At 45.0% G+C, this 20,827-nt stretch overlaps 2 protein-coding genes across 4 annotated transcripts in view; one reads left to right on the plus strand and one right to left on the minus strand.

Annotated features, from left to right (window-relative positions):
• Window positions 1-1,952, minus strand: part of HSPD1 (heat shock protein family D (Hsp60) member 1) — a 10,441-nt gene extending 8,489 nt beyond the window's left edge. The window contains exons 1-2 of the mRNA XM_027898482.1: window positions 1,876-1,952; window positions 1,010-1,185 (exon numbers count right to left, since the gene is read on the minus strand). Of these exons, the coding sequence (XP_027754283.1) occupies window positions 1,010-1,183 (174 nt within the window). The 5' untranslated portion in view covers window positions 1,184-1,185; window positions 1,876-1,952. The remainder of the gene's footprint in view (window positions 1-1,009; window positions 1,186-1,875) is intronic.
• A 276-nt stretch (window positions 1,953-2,228) lies between these two features.
• LOC114064970 (MOB-like protein phocein) lies at window positions 2,229-20,822 on the plus strand. 3 transcript variants are annotated; one of them, XM_027898490.1, is made up of 9 exons: window positions 2,229-2,456; window positions 4,302-4,466; window positions 13,184-13,246; window positions 13,709-13,809; window positions 15,001-15,043; window positions 15,297-15,383; window positions 16,586-16,665; window positions 17,489-17,600; window positions 18,461-20,822. In XM_027898490.1, the coding sequence occupies exons 1-9, from the start codon at window positions 2,454-2,456 to the stop codon at window positions 18,590-18,592; spliced, it is 786 nt and encodes a 261-aa protein (XP_027754291.1). In that variant the 5' UTR covers window positions 2,229-2,453; the 3' UTR covers window positions 18,593-20,822. The 3 variants fall into 3 exon arrangements, with proteins under 3 accessions (XP_027754291.1, XP_027754290.1, XP_027754289.1); XM_027898488.1 differs by lacking the exons at window positions 2,229-2,456; window positions 4,302-4,466 and adding an exon at window positions 11,327-11,431; XM_027898489.1 differs by lacking the exons at window positions 13,184-13,246; window positions 13,709-13,809; window positions 15,001-15,043; ... (2 more) ...; window positions 17,489-17,600; window positions 18,461-20,822 and adding exons at window positions 5,558-5,647; window positions 6,201-6,560.
• Window positions 20,823-20,827: the final 5 nt, after the last annotated feature.

Raw genomic sequence — 20,827 nt, forward strand, 5'->3', positions numbered from 1 at the left:
AACAGCAGAAAAAGTGAGAACACCAGAACAACCCCCCTTAAGGTTACACGAAGTTGCATCAGCAACTGCCCTTTAGCCAATGCATTCACAAAGTAGCCAAATCCGAAAAAAACAGGAGTTAAATTAACTAACTACACCTAAACTTTGCTCCTTTATGGAAAATAGACACAGCTTGCTGACATCACATTCCTTAACCTCCATCTGCTCAGCTTATAGCACTTTTGCCTTTTAATAAAGCTAATAGAACACTAAAAACATGCAGAAAACATATGAATTATGTTACAGAGGCCAAGCAGCCTCGAGAAGAACTACCATGTACATGTATTACATGAAACAGATTTTCACGTGAACTCAAAGAAAATCAGTGTCTCTTCCTTACAAAGCTTCTTACGTGACTGTGCAGGATACCAGAGCCAGTGTTCAAGAGATCTAGAACTCACAGGATAGAATAGTGTAACATAAATGAATGCCACTGACACGGAATTTCACTTAATTTGGTAACATTTACCGGCCAACTGAACGCTGAACATTACACTTTGGGGATGTGCTTTTCACCTCATTAATAGTAAAATGAAAACTGACGAACAGCTGTAATTTGTAAAAACAACCCCTCTGCCCCCAACAAATAAACAGAAAACCCCACATGCTGAGTAACTCACCCCACACAACATGGGCAGTTACATTATCTACTGCATTGTTACAGTCTATCAGCTGAGGTGGTAACACATTATGTACATCCCCTTAACCTTCAAACCGTTCAAACTCCTTCACTGCGTCTTTCATAGGAATCGAAGTGATTTTGTTACCATGAAAAGCACGTGTACTATTGTCACGCTTGAGGTGCCAAACATTGAAATACAGCTGCCGCAGCTCTCAGCAGCCTGTCCATACCCCTCACCCTTTGCACTGCAGTTCTGCACATGCAATCACGTAGCTCCACTGAGAGAAAACTTAACAAACCTCTAAGCTACTGCGTTTTCAACCAGGTCAGTGTTAAGCCTCCCATTACCTTTGGCCCCATGGTGACAGCTACAGCGTCTGCTAGAAGATCTACTCCTTGTAGCATCAGAGCTCTGGCGTCTGCTCCGAACTTCACATCTTTTGCATAGGCTCGTGTTAGATGGGGGGCGAGTGCTCTGGACACCGGTCTGATCTGACCGAGTACTGTAGACAAACGGAGCATGTCTAGAAGATTAAAACAAATGCAGAGATTAAAAAAAAAAAAATCAGAACGACGGCTTCGCGCAGTTACTTCTACAGTAGAAAATGGGAAATGGATTTAGAAGGTAAAGCCAGCGACCCTGATGAGCTTAGCTGGAACCGAGACGCAGAAGCAGCTGCAGCGCACAGGCCTCGATCCCCGCTCCCCACGGCGAGGTCCGCGCCGCAGCAGCTCCCCCATGTGCGGCCTCCGCGCTCCTCCCGCGGGCTCTCCCGGCGGCGCGGCCGGACACGGCGAGGGCAGCGCGGGCCCCCGCCGCTCCGAGCGCCCGGCACGGCGGGGCCGGGAAGGCTCCCGCGCCCGTCACCATCCCCCAAGGGCACAGCGGTGAGGGCCGGGCCACCCCGGGCGCCCACGGCGGAGCGGGCCCCGCGGGCACGTGGCCGCTGCCGCAGGACAGCGCAGCAAGGTCAGCGCCGCCCGCCACCCGGGCCCGCCGCCGCCACGCGGAGCTGCGGGACACGCTCCCGCCGCCCGGGCCCGGCGAGCCCACCGCCGCAACCCCCCCACCGCCCGGGCCCGGCCGCTCCCGGCGCGGAGCCCCCCGGTCAGCGCGGCCGCGGGGAACCGGCCCCCGCACCCCCTCTGGGGAGGCCAGGCCGAGCAGGGCCGGGCCGGTGGGGCGCGGGCTCGGGGCCTTGCTAGGCGCTCACCTGCGGCAGCGCGGGAGCAGCTCCGCGGCTCTGCGGGCTCGGGCTCGTCTGGCGCGGCGGCGGTAGCGGGCGGCGCTCGGCACTCACCGCCCCGGCCCCGCCCCGCCCGCCGCCGGCCCATGTGCGGCCCCGGCCGCGCGGCCCCGGAACCAGCATAGCCACCGCGCCCGACCACGGCCCTCGGGGAGCGCTGCGGCGCCGGCCGCCTCTGCGCGTGCGCCGAGGTCTGCAGTATGAAGCACTCATGTTCCGGGGCCCGCCGATTCCAGAACGTTCTGGAACGCTCATGCCCGCCGCGGGTCATAGGTGAGCTGACCTCACTTCCGTGCGGGGTCCGGCCCCGGCAGCGGCGGGCGCTGTGCGGAGGGTCCGCGGTGGCACCGGACGCGGCCGCCACCGGCACTAGGACGAGGCCCCGGCAGCCGAAAACAAACGGCGGCGCTGAAGCCTCCCGGGGCCGGCGCGGGGGGAGGGCGGGCCCGCCGGGGGGCGGGGCGCGGGGCGCGCATGCGCAGGCCGTGACCTTCTTCACGTGTGTGCCGGAGGCAGCGCGGTCAGTGGAGCGGGCGGGCAGCGCCATGGTGAGTGAGGGAGCGGGTGGGCACTGCTTGTTGTGCGAGGCGCGCCCGGCGCCGCGGGCACGGACACCCCGCAGGGTCCAGTGGCGCCCCTGCTCGTCCCCCCGGCGGGACCAGCTGCGGGGCCCCTGAGCAGCCGCAGCACGGCGCCGATCCCGGGAGGGAGGGAGAGAATAAGGAGGGAAGGGGAGGCGGCGGGCGGGCAGCGCCGCAAGGTCACGCAGAACGTGGGGCAGGAGCGGCCACACCGTCAGACTCGGGCGGGGGGCTCGCCGGGAGTCGCCAGGGGTTCGCAGGGGACTCCTTTGGCTGCCCAGGAACGCGATCTGAGCGTTCCTCCCGCCGCGGTGGCGGGAGCAGCCCGGGGACAGCGGCTGTGCGGGGAGGGCCGCGCAGGCCCCGGTGTGATCCTGCTAAAATAGGAATGAGCCTTCTGTGCTGCACTCCCGGGCGATCCTGCTGTTTGCCCTAGAACAGCTTTTATTGAGAATTTACACTGAGGAACAACTGGGTAAAGGCTGCACTACCCTTGTTCTTTCAGCGATAATGATTTTTAAGATAATAGTGACGTGAAGAATTGCAACTTAGTGTAAAATATTCATGGTCCTAAGTCTGGCAGTTCTATTTCTGTGAAACAGCATCTCTGTTCCTCCTTTTTAAGAGATGTTCTGCCTTCATAGAATGAAAACTGACCCAGTAGGCAGCCTTTTTGCCTTTTCCCTTTATTGTCTTTCATCCCTGTGGCAATCACATCGGTTGGAGGGACGTGTATCTTTCATGCACTGTCTTTTGTTCGAGCTCTGCCTATAACTGTGTTTTCTCCCCCTTGTAAAGTGTGTGTCGGTGAGTGCCAGCGAAGGGCTCACGGATGCCAGGCCCTTGTTTCTAGCTCTTTCGAGTGTGAGCTCGGGGTACCTGTCTAGCGGAGCAGGAGCTCCATGTGACTTGGCACGTTGCCATATCTTCCCTTATAAATCAAAGCAAGTTCCTTCTTCCTGACCCCTGCTCGTTGGGATAAATGCATGTGCTCGCATTTATCTAGCACGTGGGAATTCAACGGCTATTTCTGAAATGCAGACAAGGAGCAGTTACAAAAAAAACACCCCAAAACTCAAAACCAAATAAGAGAAAAAAACCCAAACAACCCTCAAAAAACCCTCACCCTAACTCTGCGTAAGCAGAGGCAGACACAGAAGCTGTTGAGCAGAAGGGTGCATACTTCCCTATTTCCAGGGGCTTAAACCTAAACTTTCTTGTAAAGTCAATCTATTTGTAGAAGTCAGTACAGTTAACTTGACAAGGCTCAGACTCTGGGTTTTCACATATCATTATATGAAAGGTTAAGTCTTGAAAGCACCTAAAAAAAACTGACAAGGGGGCACATGGCTGGACTTCTGCTTCCTTACTGTAAGGCATTCCACAAATACAGATGCAACTGTCCCAAGGGGTCTCTAATAATCACTACATCTGGTTGTGAACTGAATAAATACAGTTCACATAATCAATAGTTACGCTCACAGCACTATAACAATTAAGGGTTCAGGGTTAAAAGCCCGTGGAGCTTTCCAGCCAGAGGAGTCTGCTCCATCTCTGGGTGGTTCATTGCCCAGCTGGAGAACATCTTCCTAGGGCTGAACTGTCAGGATTGCCCAGCATCTGCCTGTGCCTTTAGCAATTTCTGATGGAATCAGAGGTGGTGTTTGCTTGCTGCTGTTAAATAAATGCCTAGCGGTTTTCTCAAACTATTAATTTGTCCCGTAAGAGAAATAACTGTGTGTTGGGTTTTTCTTTAAACTTTTTAATTGCAGGTTTTTTCTAATGGTGCTCTTGTTATAATTATTTCCCCAGGCAGGAAAAGCATTCAGGAAGTTTCTTCCCCTCTTTGATCGTGTACTGGTTGAACGGTGTGCGGCCGAGACAGTAACCAAAGGAGGAATCATGATACCAGAAAAATCTCAAGGGAAGGTGCTGCAAGCAACAGTAGTAGCAGTTGGATCTGGAGCCAGAGGAAAGGTAACTATCCTGGAACATTCCATTTGGGTAGAATTAGTAATGGTGTGGTAGTAGCTGGAATATTGCCATAAGGTTATAGTGCAAATGTGGCCATAGTCCCAAAAGTGGGTGACTGATGGCTGAAGTTGGAAGTACAGATTCAGAGAGGAGGTGGAAATTCTCCTGACTAGCTCTGATCTGGAATTCCAGCATTCCTTTCATTAGTTGTAAAAGGGAGTAGGGTTTTTTTGTGGTCCTTGAAGGACCGGCAGACTCCTTTGTTAAAACTACTACATGCCTAAATTTCTCTAACTTGAGCAGGGTGAAATCCCAGAATGAGGTATCTTGTGCTGTGCAAAATGTCATTGTCCGTAAGGGTTAGGCTTACTGAAATAAACAAAATCAGGAATCAAAAGAAATAAGTGTCATATAACTTTGTTAATTTTGCACTGATTATATATCCAGAAACCATAAAAGAAAACAGCCTTCAGAAAGTGCCAGTGGCTGTGGGCTTCACCATCAGAAGGGCTTTTTCCCCACCAGGGCAGTGTTGAGTTAGCAGCAACACTGGACAACAGGTTAAATTTCAACCTGGGCATGTTGACTTGGCCATTCTTTACCATGAGCCCCTCCATACATACCCTGCTGCTTTGCGTCACTGTCTGATTTTTAAAGCTTTATGTTGTGAAATGGTGATAATATTTGACTAATGTATTAATGTTTAATTTATAATGCAAAAATTTAATTCAACGTTATCAGGTGTTTCTAAACAACTGACTTGGCAGCAACAGTGTCAAGTTGATCAAAGTAACAAAGATGAGAAGGTGTTTTTAACTGGCACTTGGGGAAAGTAGCCTTGGCTATAGGATATGGAAATGGACTTTCTCCCTTGATTTTACAAAGGGGTTTCATGGTTCATTAAGTGAAGTCCTATTCAGTGTGTCAAATAAAGACCTCACAGTTTTACTTACAGTCAAAACTAAATGCAGAGTTGTTGTGATTTCCTGAAACGTTTTTTAATATGTGGATGGATCATTGTAGTTTGGAGGAATTCTACTACATTTGTCCATATTATGGAAAACTAAGGACTTTTTTTTTCTTTTCTCCTTCAGAATGGTGAGATTCAGCCAATGAGTGTAAAAGTTGGTGAAAAGGTTTTGCTACCAGAATATGGTGGGACTAAGATTGTACTAGAAGATAAGGTAAGTCTCCCAAGTTCGCGAGCACAAATTAGGGTGGTTCTCCAAATGCCTCACTGCCTGTGATAAACACTGGAGTTACTTCATAGTGTTCCAAAAATGCAGGGGTTGGCATTCAAATGGGAGCAGGGGGGTCCAGCCACCTTCTGGTACCTGTGCTATTTGCTGCTTTGGCCCTTGCATAAAAGGAAACCTCTGATCTGACCTTTGCTGGGTGGACAAAATGGTTCCATATGTCAAGCAGATTAGAAGGAACCCAAAAAAGCTTTGAAATGACTGGGGTTATCCTTGTTTTTGACAGGGAAAGCTTGCAGAATTGTCTTCTAACGGTTCTTGTACTTCCCACTACTAAAAGCAGTAACTTGGTAGCTCTCCAAAGAGTATCATATGAACAAAAAGAATCTTTTCCAGGCTAGGTCTACATGTTGACTTCTTGGTTAGCTCACTTTGCTTTTGTACTCCATGACTGTGATAACCCTGACCCCAGAACAAACCAGTATTTGCAAAACAGCAAAACCCCCGATATGTCAGATACTAATGTTTCTTTTCTTTGCAGGACTACTACTTGTTTAGAGATGGTGACATTCTTGGGAAGTACTTGGACTAAACCTGTTGCAGTATCAGTCATCCATTCCACTAAAATGCTGAAATTTTTCTTTCATCATGTAAATAATGTCCTTTCTTTTATAATAAGCAGGCATTGAGTCTTTGAAATGACTTGTGATCTCACTGTAAGAATGGAACACAAATAAAAATATGTACAGTCAGAAATCACTTGCTCTTGCTTGAGTTCCATTGAACAGTGAAATTTGGATGACCACCAACCAGCCTTAATTATTCCAAACAACATCATTTTATATCCTTATCTCTGTACTGAGGTTGTAAAGGTCTTTACAATAAACTTATAAAACTCTTCTGCTTCTGTCTCAGTTTCTGCTGTTGCTCAGTGAAACTGAGTCTCAATTCTGTAATGAATAATCTCTCTGAAACATTCAATTGTAATAATGTTATTTTGCCCAAGTTTGTATGAAATGAGTGTAAAAGGGCTATCAGACAGATGCAGTCACACTGATCCTTTCAGCTATCTGCCTTGCACATTGAACTCCTCAGATAGCATGGGGGGACATTCAACTTCCCTTGTTTGAACACCCTGAAACACAGGAAGGTTAAAGCACACAAAACACCCTGCCACAAACAGCCTGGCCCACAGGAGAATGGAGGAGCTTGGTACTAGTCCTGTCTGTGCTAGAACTAAATCACCCAGTTCATTGATGAAGCAGATAAGAAGGGTTATTCTTGCTTATCTCTCAGTATGTCAATAGAAAATGACTTCCCCACCCCAATCAGGCAGAAATGGGGCTGATGCTGAGCTTCAGTGAAGTTTCTTTACTGATTACTGTGCTGTTGCACCCAGATCTCCAGCTTTCCCATAACTCTAAGAGATCTGACTTCACAAACTCTATTTCCTTTATACTTAACACACTATTCTTAAATAGCAAGACGTACTTAGGTAATGCTGAAGTAATCAGATTTGCATATTTCTAGCCACCCTATTTTGCCTTGAAAAGGATTCAAGGTTGTTTATGCAAGAGTACACAGATCTGCACTTTACATGCTGTTCCTGGTGACGCTTTCGAAGCTCTGCCTTAACATGCTCTTGGTGTAGTCTGAGTAAAATCACTCAGTATATGACTTACTGCTGCTGAAACTATTGACTGTAGTTGAACTACTTTGCCATTCCATTCAAGCTGATAAATCAACATTGCTAGATACATTATAACCCTTATTCTGGAGGTAACACCAAAGAACTGTAACAAAAAATATTTTTTAGGACTCCACTCAGCAGCTGCACTAGGGAGGGGCTGCTCTAGCTCGAGCTCTGACACGCAATCTATTTTGAACACGTGAATACATTTGTAGTCTGAAGCACAAGGTATTTTCTGCCAACAGCAAATTCTTCCATCAGCTGAACTTAAGCACAGAGGTGAGCTGGAGCCACATTTTTCCCTAGATGCCAGTGATCCCCCAGCTGTCCCACTAGGAGCTGCGTTTGTCAGTCTTGGCTGCAGTGTCCTGTTCCCCACAGCCGTGGGGTGTGCTCCTAGTTGGCTGGTTACCCCTGCCTGCTCTGGAGCTGAAGGCAAACCAGGCACCAGGCCAGTGGTTCAATTTGCACTGAACTCTGTACAGACAGAGAAGGTGCTAAATTAATAAAAATACACGTTTCACTATAAAACGTGAAATCTGCCCTATTGGCATTTTCCTTCAGTAGTTCCAGCACTGCACTTCAGAGCTGAAACTTGAGATAACCACAGGACAAGCACCTTGAAAGACAATTGGTTGTGTAATGAAACACAAACTCCCTGAGAAGCTTTATCTCCCACCAGAGCCAGCGTGCCTTAATCTCCCACGATAAGGCAGGCGCTCTGGTGCAGCCACATACCAAAGAGGGCAAGGTATTTTAGATAGTTCCAAACTACTTAGGGAAACTAGACCCCCATCTCAATGAGAGTAAGATGCAATGAGAAAAGGAATTAACTCCCAGCAGAGAAATGTTTAGGCCTAACATTTTGGCATTTCTTTCCACAATGTCTTTTAGAGACATGAATTAAGTAGGATCCCTGAAGTCTCACCACGCTAGCGTGGCTGCCCCCAGCTCTACCTCCAGCCCATGCTTTCAGCAGCTTGATATTGTGTTTATTTAGTAAAACATTTAGCATGGCTGTATCTACCGGTGCTTACATAACTGATTAAAAACAGAGGTCACACTTATATGGGAATAACTAATTTACAGATGTGGGGGAAAAAATAGCATTCCTTAGCCTAATCAAATGGAGGACACGCTTGAACATCTGCTGGATGGACAGACAGGGAACGTTCTATTCTTGCACTGTGAGGCTATCACTGCAAGCAAGGACAAGGCAGCTGCTGCATAGCCAGGGTGATCCATCTGCTGGTACTGTCTTTTAGTCCATGACTGCATGCCAAATTCTATATCCCTCAGGTTCTATAGGAGAACAGAATCAATCACAAATTCTCTTTATCTGCTATGTTGTTCCTGTAGGAATTTAGGCTTCTTTACTCCACTTTTTTCTAGATTATTTCAGAACTTCAATTTTGGCATAAATCTTGCACATTGCCCTACCTCCCTTTCTGGGGGAATACAGTCCTTTTCTACCTTTCTTCAGTCTGTCTGAATCATAAGGAAACAAGATGGATGCCACCTCCTTTTGTGACTTTCCTGTCTCAACATTTCAGAACACTTTCCATGAGCAGCAGCTTTACTGTTTTCAGAAAGCTGTTATCATCCTGGTTATGTTATCCTGCCATGGTAAGACAAGGATGAAACATTTGCATGCCAACAGAGAAGAAAGGAAGGCCGGGACCCCAACAACACATGAATGCTTAGTAAGATTTTGGCCAAATACTCAACTTTTCATTCTTGAAGGCCATGAAGCAAAGAGGACCAGCCAAAAAAACCACAACCTGAAATTAATGTTAACCAGATTTTGTTTAAAAGCAACTTAAAATCCAATTAAATAACAAGCAGCTTCCAGGAATACAAGGTTCATTATCAAGAAGCAACACGAGATAGCCTACAGACTTCAACATCTTAATAAACAGGGCAGATTTCTTTCCTTTTTTCTACAAAGCCATGAGCCAGTTGCAGATTAAACTAACAGATACACATGTCTCTCTGAGAGGTATTTCTTCACAGTCAGATTTATTTCCATTTTAAAAGCATGATGGCCATGAAATAAAAGTCAGGGACAAATGGAAATGTCAAATCCCCAACTCTTCTGCACTTCAGATACCAGTTAAACCTTGAATATGGTGATAGGAAAAGGAAAAGAAAACAAATGAAAAATAACCCAAACAAGCTGCTGAATTTTTGAAGGACTTAAACAGCTAGAAGTGCTTTTATTTTGAGACTGGCTAATTATAATATCAATGTCATAAAAAATTAATGTTGGAATACAGCTGATCTCATGAGGTGAGGGGACACTTATACCCTTCATTCCAATACACCAATTTCCCCGAACATTTTTAACCTTTTGATGGTTTCTTACACAGGCTGAGTTTCACCACACGACCCCGATGGCTAACTAACATCTCTGGGGCAGCAGTGCCGACCAGCAGTAAAAAAGTAACTAATGCGAACTGAGTTCGGGTGCTTGAGTCAGGAGCCAGCCCCGTGTTACAGTGTAAGGGGAGGGGACCTGCTCTGCCCTCCGTGTACAGTGACCCCGGCACCCATTCCTCCTCACTCCCACACTGCCTGGCTTTCAGCTCTTCCCTGGCCTCCAGAACGCTGCAGGATCATGCCCGTGGCGTTGCCCAAGCAAAACCAGGGGTCAAAGTGCACTTCTCTTTCTGATGGGAAAGCCTAATTAGACATTTTCCAATGTTTTCAGTCTGGAAATGTTTCACAAACTTAACTGTTCACGGGTAGAAGGGAGAGGTTTTAACATGGGGAAAGACGTGTTATTTAGAGCAAATAAACTGAGTGTGTGGGGGGAACCATACCCAGCATTCACCCTGTAAGGTGGTGGAAGTAGGGGGCACCAGGTACAATCCTTCTCCACTTTCCAGGACACAACACACACCTGCAACCCCTTATTCACTGTTTGGATAAGGGAGGTATCTCATCTGAGCCTTGCTGCTTCACAGCCTCTCAGACTGAAGCAATTCACCCTTCCTTACTTTACTACAATCCTTTCTGCCACCTATTCCCTAGAAACAGGACAGATTCCACATTCTCTTCTTCCTGCTAATCCTACAGAAATTACACGAGCTACTCTGGTCTTCCAAGACGCTTACTTGCTTTGCTGTGGGACGGGCTGGATCAGCCAACTATGAGCTAACAGTGTCTTTTTTTTTCTTTTCTTTTCTTTTTCTTTTCTTTTTTTTTCTTTTTTTTTTCATGTTTTCTTCCCAAACAAACACAATCAACACCCGACCTGGTAAACCTTGAAACCGAGCATAACTCTTTCCACGAGCTCTCTGAGCCCTCTGCACACCGAGCTCACACGTCTCTCAATCCTGCCTTGGGAGACCAGGAAAGGCTTCGTACCCACTTTGAAATTACTTTGAAATTACTTTGCCCCAAATCACCGTTGCGGGGGCTTTTTTTTTTTTTTTCTCTCTCTTTTTTTTTTTTTTAATTCATTGCTCCTCACGTTAACAACTGTATATTCTGAATATAAGAGTTGGGATATTTTTTAAATTCACGCCGTTACGGTTTGTTTCATACAGAACTCCACGCACTGTGCGGAGACAGCACAGGACTGACTGACTGACCTTACGGGGGCGCCCGCACAGCCAGGGCTGCCGGGGGATGCTGATGAAACAGGGTGAAATCCTCAGGGTGGGTTTGCTCAGCTCCACAGATTCGCTCGCCGCCGCAGCCGCCTGAGCCGTGCCCCCTGCCGGCCGTGCGGGGTGTCCCTGTCGCCCCTCAGGAGCACAGAGCTCTGCCCCGGGGAAGGGGGAGCCGCGGCTGCCCCACACGGCTCTGCCCCACACGGCTCTGCCCCACACGGCTCTGCCCCACACGGCTCTGCCCCACACGGCTCTGCCCCACACGGAGGCGGGCGGGACGAGGCGGGCGGGAAGGGGCCGAGCCCGCCCCTCAGGGCCGCCCCTCAGGGCCGCCCCGCCCGCTCTCGCGAGAAGCCGCTCCCGCCCCACATCCGGGCCCCGCGGCGCATCCGGGCCGCGCTCGCCATGGTCATGGCGGAGGGCACGGCCGTGCTGCGGCGGAACCGCCCGGGCACCAAGGCGCAGGTGAGCCCCGCCGCTGCCCCAGACGGGCACGGACAGCGCCGCTGCCGGGGCAGCGCGGCTCGCCGGGCCGGCGGGGCGGTGTCGCGGGCCGCGCCGGGCCTGCCGGGGCTGGGGCGGGCGGCGGCGGCCCCGCTGCGGGGATCGCGTTGTTGGTGCCGGCGGGGAGCGGAGCGGGCACGGCGGCGGCTCCTCCCGGGGCCACCGGGCTCGGGGCGGGGGCTGGGGGAGCGCTCGGTGCGGTGGGTGCGGGAGCGGGCGGGGGCCGCTGTCACTGTGACAGCCGGGCCGGGCGCTGTGACAGCCGGGCCTGCGGGCGGGGCGGTCCCGGCGCTGCCGGCACTGCCGGTGTTGGTGGCAAAACACGGAGCGCACGGCCCGGCAGGGAGATCACCCCCCCTGTGCCCGTGGCCGCACCTGCCAGCCCATCCCACGGGGAAGGCATCCTGCCCTTACGTAAGTGCACTCCCGGTGTCACATCGCCTCTCTCCATCCAAACTGAATCCGTGTGTTCCTGGGGTCTCACTGTCCGCTGGAAAAGGCGCGCCTCGCTTCAGAGATGTGATCTGTGAGGCCTCTTACTCTGCTTTCGTAAGGAGAGCTCACGGTCAGAACCGAGCAGGGTAGGACACAAGGTATTTCCTCCTATTCTTTGTCATGACACACCGAGGCAAAACTATTACACAACCTGGAGTTCTATAGGTGTTTACTCTGTGAATGAGGTGGAATGCGGTGTGCCTTTTATAAATTTGGGGTATCCTGAGAAACGCTAAAGCTGGACATGGACCTAGATTCTGTCAAATATTATGAAGTTTATGTAGGTCGAAGAGTTTTGTGTATAGTGATGATTATTTTTTTTATAGACATGATTTCTTTTTTATTACACTGATATAGCTATTCAGTGTATAAATACAGTTAGTTAACAATATTTCAGCGGTGGATATTCACTGTAGGTATTTGCTCCAGAGGTGACTTATTCTCTCAGGAGCAGATTGCTGAGCTTTGCAGTTGGGATATTTTCACTGAGTCACTGAACCTTCTGGGATGGCCAGGGCACGCTGACCTGCAGCATCTCTGCATGGTACGAGGGAGCAGCTCTACATTTTAGACTGGGAAAATGCAGAGTAAGAAAATGCCTGTGTGTGGGATGGTCGTAGGTGCAGCAGATGGGAATTGCTGCAGAACACTGAAGTGCAGCTGGAGCTGAGGGGGAGCTTGAGGAGGGTTTTGTCACTAGCAGGGCTGATGACCATCCAGGTACTGACCTAGGGACTGTGGTGCCAGGTTAGGCCAATGTAGCATTACAGCTCAGTTTGGAGAAGATGTTCTCAGTGCTGTGTCACTGCTGGGATTTTTAGTTTTATAACCGTTGTACAGCGCTGCTCTCTACCAGCCTCTTTTCTTCCCCATTCCTACCTGGCCTACCACGTGAAATGAGCGCTCCATGCAATATTTAATGTTAGAAATCCAGGCTCAGTGGGCGTTACAGCAAGGTGTGGGGAAGCGATGATGTTCCCATGCTGAGTCACGCAGAACTTTCATTTCTAGATGTTCTACTATTGCAGCGTGAGGAGCGTGAATCCCATCTCACCCTGTTCCTGCCAGGACCTGCTTCTGTTAAGATGGAGCTTCCTGGAATTGTATAAACTCCATCTATTTTCCTGCGTGGTCAAGCTTGTTGTAGGCTGTGCATTTTTATTCCTCCCTCTCTAGGTTTGTTAAATTGCTTTAAACTTTTTTTTTTTTTGGAAACAGGATTTCTACAACTGGCCTGATGAATCCTTTGAAGAAATGGATAGTACATTAGCTGTTCAGCAGGTATTCTTACTTACATGAAATGTTGTTAATGAGGTCATCCTATTTATCTGCTTCGGATGTTGCTGCACAGCAGTGAATTTCACAAGCAGCAATTTATTTTATATTAACAAACTGTAATTGTGTTAGTAGAAATAACTAGAATTCCCATGTCTGGTTTAAACAGATCAGATTTAAGAAAATAATGAAGGTTCCTGTAAGATCGGTGGTTTTTTTGAGATAAATGTTGTAAAAAAGCTGTAAAATTTACCCATTCTTTTACCTTTCCTAATTGAAGAAAGGCTTTTTTCAAATCTGGCCTTTTTTTATACGCATTTTCTTACCCTGCTCATCTACTCTTTAACTTTGTAGTCTTTCAGTCACTTCTTAAAGAGAAAAACTAAATCCCTCAAAGATGTCATGCCCTAGATATGCTGCCTTACTATAATTACAAGATTTAGATTTCTTCCCCCCTCCCTCTCCTAGTACATTCAACAAAACATAAGGGCAGACTGTTCCAACATTGATAAGATCCTTGAACCTCCTGAAGGCCAGGATGAAGGGGTATGGAAGTATGAACATTTAAGGTAAGAATCCATCTTCTGTCAGTGTTGTGTCTTGGTTCTGAGTTTTGTTCTCTGGTAGTGGTAGTGAGTCTATTTGAAGGTATCAGATCAAAAGTAACTTGATTTTTCTGCTGCTGAGCGTGGGTATTATTTTCTGAATCCCCTCTTCTTTCTAAAGATTTATAAAGCATTCTGATCTAGTGCTTTTGATGTTTTTGAAGACAATGTTAAGTCACTTCAAAAGTTGTGTCAGCGTGTCTTGAATATGAAAATACAGTCATGAATTTCCATAACACTTTCTCATAGTGTCATCAGTTCTTCATCTCTACTAATTGGCAATGTGATTTCCAGATGCTCCCAGTGCTTTTTCAGAAACTTGCAGGAAAACAGGCTTTAGCTGGGAAAGCAGTGGTACCCATGTCCTGATTTTTATGTTTCTCATAAGTGTATCTTTTGACTTTATCAAATACACTTTCAGGAATAAGAACAGTTCTAAGCTCCTCCTACATTTATGCACCTTGACTTTTTGCCTCCTGTTTTCTTTCTCTTTCCTCTGGTCTGGAATATTTCAAATAGATACAGAGAATCCTCAAGAAAGGAAAAAGTGTCTAATACACAATTGCAAAAGACACATTTTAAGAACTTCCCCTGTCCTTTCACATACACCAAAAAGCTTGGTAGATTCATAGAAGTAACTTGTCGCTAAATACTTACCAGTTTTGGAAAATTTATTCAGATTTCCTTGTAGGATGGAGGGGAAAATTCTCCTAAGTTAAAGAATGCACTTCCAGATACATTCCAGTGAAAACAGCATTCCCAGAACTCCCACTTTGATAATGATCTGCAGTAGGACTTCAGCCACATAAATTATTACATCTTAGAAGGATGGACTGCCAGCTGTATGAGTTTAAAACTTTCACTCTTAAGAAACAAATTTTATTGAAGTGCCCTTTTTTTTTTTTTTTTAGTCTGTATTTGTGAAATAGCACCTGCTTTCATAACAAAGCTGGTATCTTAAACACTCACTAAATTATTTATTAAGCTCAGCCTGTACTGTCAGTTAAGAATTAAAATAAAATTTTTTAGCCAAATAAAAAAAAAACATCTACTGGTGTTAAGAAGATCAGAACGTGTACCCTGTTTTTTATGAGATATTTCCAGCGAATAAACAAATAGTTGATTTTGATGCTGCTGTGTTCAAATTTTTTTTAGACAATTCTGCCTTGAGCTCAATGGATTAGCTGTCAAGCTTCAGGTAATTCCTTTCTCGAGACTTGTGCATTGTACTGGGGGGAGACTTTTTGTATCACGTGGATGCAGAGTTTGCAGAGCTTTCCTCTAAAATTATACACATAGACCTAACCAGTGGTTCGAGGTTAGAGCTTTGCAGGGTTTTATTCTGGCAAATAAGCCTTTTTGTGGGGGACAGGGCAAGGAAGTGATTTGAAACAAGATGAGCTCATTTTTGCTGCTGGGTGGTTTTCTTAACTGAACAATTGTTTTAACAGAGTGAATGTCACCCTGACACATGTACTCAGATGACAGCAACTGAACAATGGATTTTTCTTTGTGCAGCTCATAAGACTCCCAAAGAGGTATGGATGTATTTTGGAAAACTAAATCACTGAGCCCAGTGATGTAGGAGTTTTTTTCCCAGCTGGTATGTTCATGATAGCTGGCTCCCTATTAAAACCTTGTGCTTATGTGGGTTAGGAACATCACTTGAGCTGATCCTTGTTGCCATTCCATAGCATTTTACAAAAGAACAGGATGAAGTAAGAAGGAACTGCTTTTTAGCTCAGTATTTGTGACTTTGCACATTCCCCAGTTTTCTCCCATAACTTGTGCTGAGCCAGCCTGAAACTCTAGGGGAAAAAGCTCTTTGCTTAGTGGGGAGAAGAGAACATGCTGAGAACAGGTTGTCCTCTTGGGTCTCTGGCCTTGATCCACAATGTAAGCCTGACACTCAGGAAGGGACTGCACTTCTTTCCCCCTCCCTCCTTGAACCCCCGTCCCCACTCGGTATATTGGCACGTCTGGCAGTCAGGGTTTTACTCAGCTGGACCGGAGACCTTGGGGCTGCTTTTGACCTGTGAGCATCTGAGAGCAGCACTCATCTGTTCTCCACGTCAGTACTACCTACCTACTAATGCTCTCATGGAACCTTGACCTGCTGACAGAAATGCACAGCTGAGAAGTCTTCCTGAAACTGGTGAACAGCAACACAGACAGACATTCCTGCTCTCAGCCTGTCTCAGTCCATCTTTACTTTCTTCTTTCTCCTGTACCTGACTGCAGAGCCAGCGCTTGGCTCGTTATACATGTAGTTACACTCAATATTTTAGTTTTCTTTGCTAAGAAAAAAAGCACAGATAGATTTAGGTGCAGGTTTGGGTTGAGAGCCTGTAAAGAGTGAGTCTGGCAACTTGACTATGTGGGAAACAGATGAACTATGAGGTAACAATCATCTTTCAGTGCACTTCCAGCATGTATTCTTATTATACACCTTTACTTACAGAGATGCATAAAATTCACTTACTCATGTGCAAAATTACATTTTCATAGTAATTTTTTTTCCTTGAAGTAATGTACGTGGGTTGTGAAACAGAGGAAAGAAATGGCTCACTTAAGGAGGAAATGTAGTTATCCTTCAGAAGCAACGTGAAACTTTTGGGGATAAAAATGACCAGTGAAGTTAAAAGCACCAGGAGACATAATAAAAATGCTTCTTTTTAAACCAGCTCTAATACAAGAGCATGTGTTCATACTTGTGCTCACTCACTGTCTGTTTCTGTAGTGTCCTGCTATAGACTACACCAGGCACACACTTGATGGAGCTGCATGTCTTCTGAATAGCAATAAATATTTCCCCAGCAGGTAAAAACACTTTCTCTTGGGAGGAGGGAGGGAGGAGGTGGCACCTGACACTGACAAAACACGTGGAAAGGCGTAATGCATTTTTCATGGACTGCTGCTGGAACTATCAGAAATCCTGCATCTGTCACAGGCTGGTAGGACTATTGCCACTTTTAAGCCAAGGAATAACTGCTTATTCAAACAGTTTGCCATTTACTGGACCTGACAGATGCTTTTTAGATGGAAACTGTTTCACTAATGCCTGTTGGTGTTAGGGGGCTTCCATGGGAGTAGTGCCCACCCAAATAACAGCCTGGCCTAGAGAGATGCTGCAGCTCTCGGGACTTTAGACAGTATGGCAGGAAAGCTTCCAGAAGCCACCAACAGTGAACTGTGGGACAGAGCAACCGCACAAGACAGACTGAGGGTACTGAATGGGCAGCTCACAACATAGAAACCTCCCTAGAGAAGTTGATTACCCTGCTTTAGGAATCCAGTATTGACAAGGAGGTACAACTGGAAGTCATTTTTTTCTTTGCCGGTCTGCTGGAAACCAGAAATCCAGACTTCACTGGAGTAACTGATGATGATGATTAACTACGTGCAGAGCTTTTTTTGTAGACAATCTGTAATTTGTAAATTGTAAAAATTTACAATTTGTAAATGTGGAGCTTTCACCGACATTTTTACTTTCCTCCCAGAAATAAGCAATTGCAGACACAGATATCTTCAACACTTAAATGTCATATGCAGCTATACAGTACAGTTTTAACAATCAGAATTCGTGTCATTGTGTATCTCACTCATTAGATGTGTTATGTAACCTTTCTCCTGGTGCTTACAGGGTTAGCATAAAGGAATCCTCTGTAGCCAAATTAGGATCAGTGTGCCGAAGGATTTACAGAATATTTTCACACGCTTATTTTCATCACCGGCAGATATTTGATGAATATGAAGTAAGTAGTTTCAAATTACATCGTGAAAGCAGGGCATGTACTCAAGTTACAGCTGTGATACAATTGTATAAGACATCTTAGTCCTGCCAGAAGATCTGTATTCAACTGAAGGATTGATTATGGTAGATTCCAGTTTTACAGTAACTGAAAAGCTGTTATACATTTACATAAAAACTCATTTATGTAATTAGTTACCTGATTATGGTTTCCCTTCATTTTTGCATAAAAGATCATAATTTGAGTTTTTGTACATCTTGTTTTCAAGATTCTGAATGTATTCAAGCACTTGATGTAGTTAGTACTGCTAATATGTGTATATATAATATATATGTTTCCCGCACGAGGTAAGGAATTTTAATTGTAAAACTAAAGAAATGGAGGGAGTGGTGGCAGCTTGTGCACCTCCAGTAACCTTTTGTTTGTTTGTTTTTGTTATGGGAAATTAGAAATTAATAGATAAAAAGGAGGTACAAAGTATAGCTGGATATAAAAGGAAACCGTTGCCAAATCTCAAAGTTGCTGGAACAGCTGTGGAATGGTTGTGCCCTGTTCTGTTTGCAGTAGTACATGTAGGAGGAATTGCAGACATTTGACATTTAAATATATTCTTGTCTAAGTGCTGTTGAGCTGTGACTAAAACTTCAGTAGGTTTTTTATTAATTGCATTAACTATGCAAACAGTAAAGATAAAAAAGCAGCAGTTAAAAATTTACTATTTAAGCGTGACTGTCTCTTTGTAAGACTTGTAAATCTAATGCAACAATTACATATAAGCAGGCTTGATTTTTTTTAACGTCCTTCGTAATTGTTTAAAATAATCCCTCTGTACATACTGTTCTTTCCCCTTTTTTCATCTCCAGAATGAAACTTTCTTGTGTCACCGGTTCACTAAGTTTGTGATGAAGTATAATCTGATGTCCAAGGATAACCTGATTGTACCGATTTTGGAAGAAGAAGTGCAAAATTCAGTGTCAGGAGAAAGTGAGGCATGATGGGACCAGCAGTACAGAAGCCTGTACTGAATAAAAACAAAACATTAATGATGTACTGTATATATCATTTTAGACACTTCAATCACGTATCCTCATAGCTTTGTTTAGTACACTTTTTGTATGCTGTGTGCATTGCCTTTTAATATGGGAAATACTTTTAAGTTATTCATGAGCTGTATATTCATCAATGTGGCACTCATGGTTTTTAAATAAAAGTAGTAGTATCTGTTTATAATGCCTGTTAATAAAAGAATTTACAGTTCTCTAAAACTGCTGCTAAACAATCATTGAATCACAATCCTGAAGATGTGTCTGATTGGGTGGGGAAAAAAAGTGAGATGAAGATTTCACACCAAGCCATTTTGTAATGCAGTACCTATATTAAGTCTTAGTTGAAAGATTATCATCTTAAATATATAATTCTGCAAGAGTCTCCTTGCAGTGTAGCTTACTCCTAATTTACCTTTTATTTTTTTAAGATGGCTTTGAAGATTTACTTCTGGATGTGCATATTGCTGTATGTGTATATCCAAATGCTCATAGGATCTATAGTATTAACCCAAAGGACAATGTCACTATGCTATTGAACATATATATTCTTGATAGATATCTAACACACTTTCTGGACTTGTTTTTGTGTTAACAGGAGGTTTGTGGACAGCAGGGGACAGGGGCTGTCCTGTTAAGGCAGACCTGACTTCTCCAGTGCACAACCTCTCTAAAAAACACCTGTGCATATTGATGGCAACTGCTTACAGATTATACCTCAACTATTCATGTTACACTACATAACACTAGCATGGGTCTTTGCTTGTATTCCTAGAAAAAAAAAAACATTAAGTACCTGAAATAATGAATGCCATTCTTTGGAAGAGTTAATCATGTTTTCAACATATATTTGTTTCTCTTCATTCACCTGAATTATATTGACAAAGATTTGGATTCATGCTTCTGTTCCCTCTCAGATGTTTATTTGAAGCTGTGTTTGCAGATTTGCAATAACTGACAATTTCCATGAGTGCTGCTTAATTGTGTTATGTCTAGAACGATAGAACTAAATGTTTTAGAGATGCATATAACAGAAATACTGCTAAGTGTACATGAATGCAGGGTCTAAAAGCAGTAGCAGTGTTCTTATATTAAATGAATTTTGCATAGCTGTTTAAGAAGTTAGCTGGTTGTTTCTCTTTGAGGTTGCCAGGAGCCCTCTTTATTTCTTTCAGCAGGTCAGAATGGGCTAGCTCAGCTGGTTTCAGTAAGTTACACTTTGTCTTCTACATTATATTTACATGGAAAGAAGGGAGTCCACCTATTTTTATTGTCTTTTTTTTCATAATATACTAAACATGCCTTAAATTCTATGTTTCTTTATATAAATCAAGCACACCTCAAGCAACTGTATCACCTGGATGAAAAGGGAATTTAAACAATGAGAAAATAGAGAGACTAAGCTTAAGTACTTCAACAGCTGTATCCTTCAGCAGCTCTTTTTGTCTCATGTTTATCATTGTAATTGCAGGGTAATTGCATGAGATGTTGTCTGAGTGGAAGTAGCTTTAGTTGCTGTCTATACACTTAGCTGTAACTTGCCTTGTATAGACTGGGTTAACCTGACTTCGATAGATACCTTGAAGTTTGTACTGCAGGTAGGAGAACTGCATTCTGGAGGCAGTAAAATGTATTTAGCTTTGTTACAATCTGCTCCAGGGCCATCCATGGTGTGGTTCCTCTGGCCAGTCACTCCGCATGTGTGTAAGTGGCCACAGTGACTGAGACTGGCAAAAACGTGTAACTGGTGTTGCTAATTACATTTCCTCTACAAAATTGAAGAAGATGATGTGGTGCTCAGGACTGCATTAAAATTTTAAACCTCTTCCTCTTACGCTTTAAGGGTTTCACTTCAAAATAAAACTTGGGAAGTTTTAATCCTGTTTATTCTCCTTCAGATTTGCACTGTAAAGCTGACTTGCTATACTAAGCTGATTTTATATATAAGGCCTAAGTGAGACACTGCTTGTATTTTCCCTTGCTGTTGTTTACATGAGTACTGTGTACACACATGTGCCTGGATGGTACCATAAACCTTCGGTTAGCCTAAGCAAACCATTGATTTGTCTAATAAATATTAACACATTTAATTTACACTCTACATAATAGGGAAACTGAGACTGTCTTTGAACTATATTGTAAAGAAAAGGATGAAATTAAACTGTTTCTTTATCCATACTACTATAT

Source organism: Empidonax traillii, unplaced genomic scaffold (genome assembly GCF_003031625.1).
Source record: "Empidonax traillii isolate 1590-97213 ecotype Southwest subspecies unplaced genomic scaffold, ASM303162v1 scaffold599:size391633, whole genome shotgun sequence".
NCBI classification, from domain to species: Eukaryota; Metazoa; Chordata; class Aves; order Passeriformes; family Tyrannidae; genus Empidonax; species Empidonax traillii.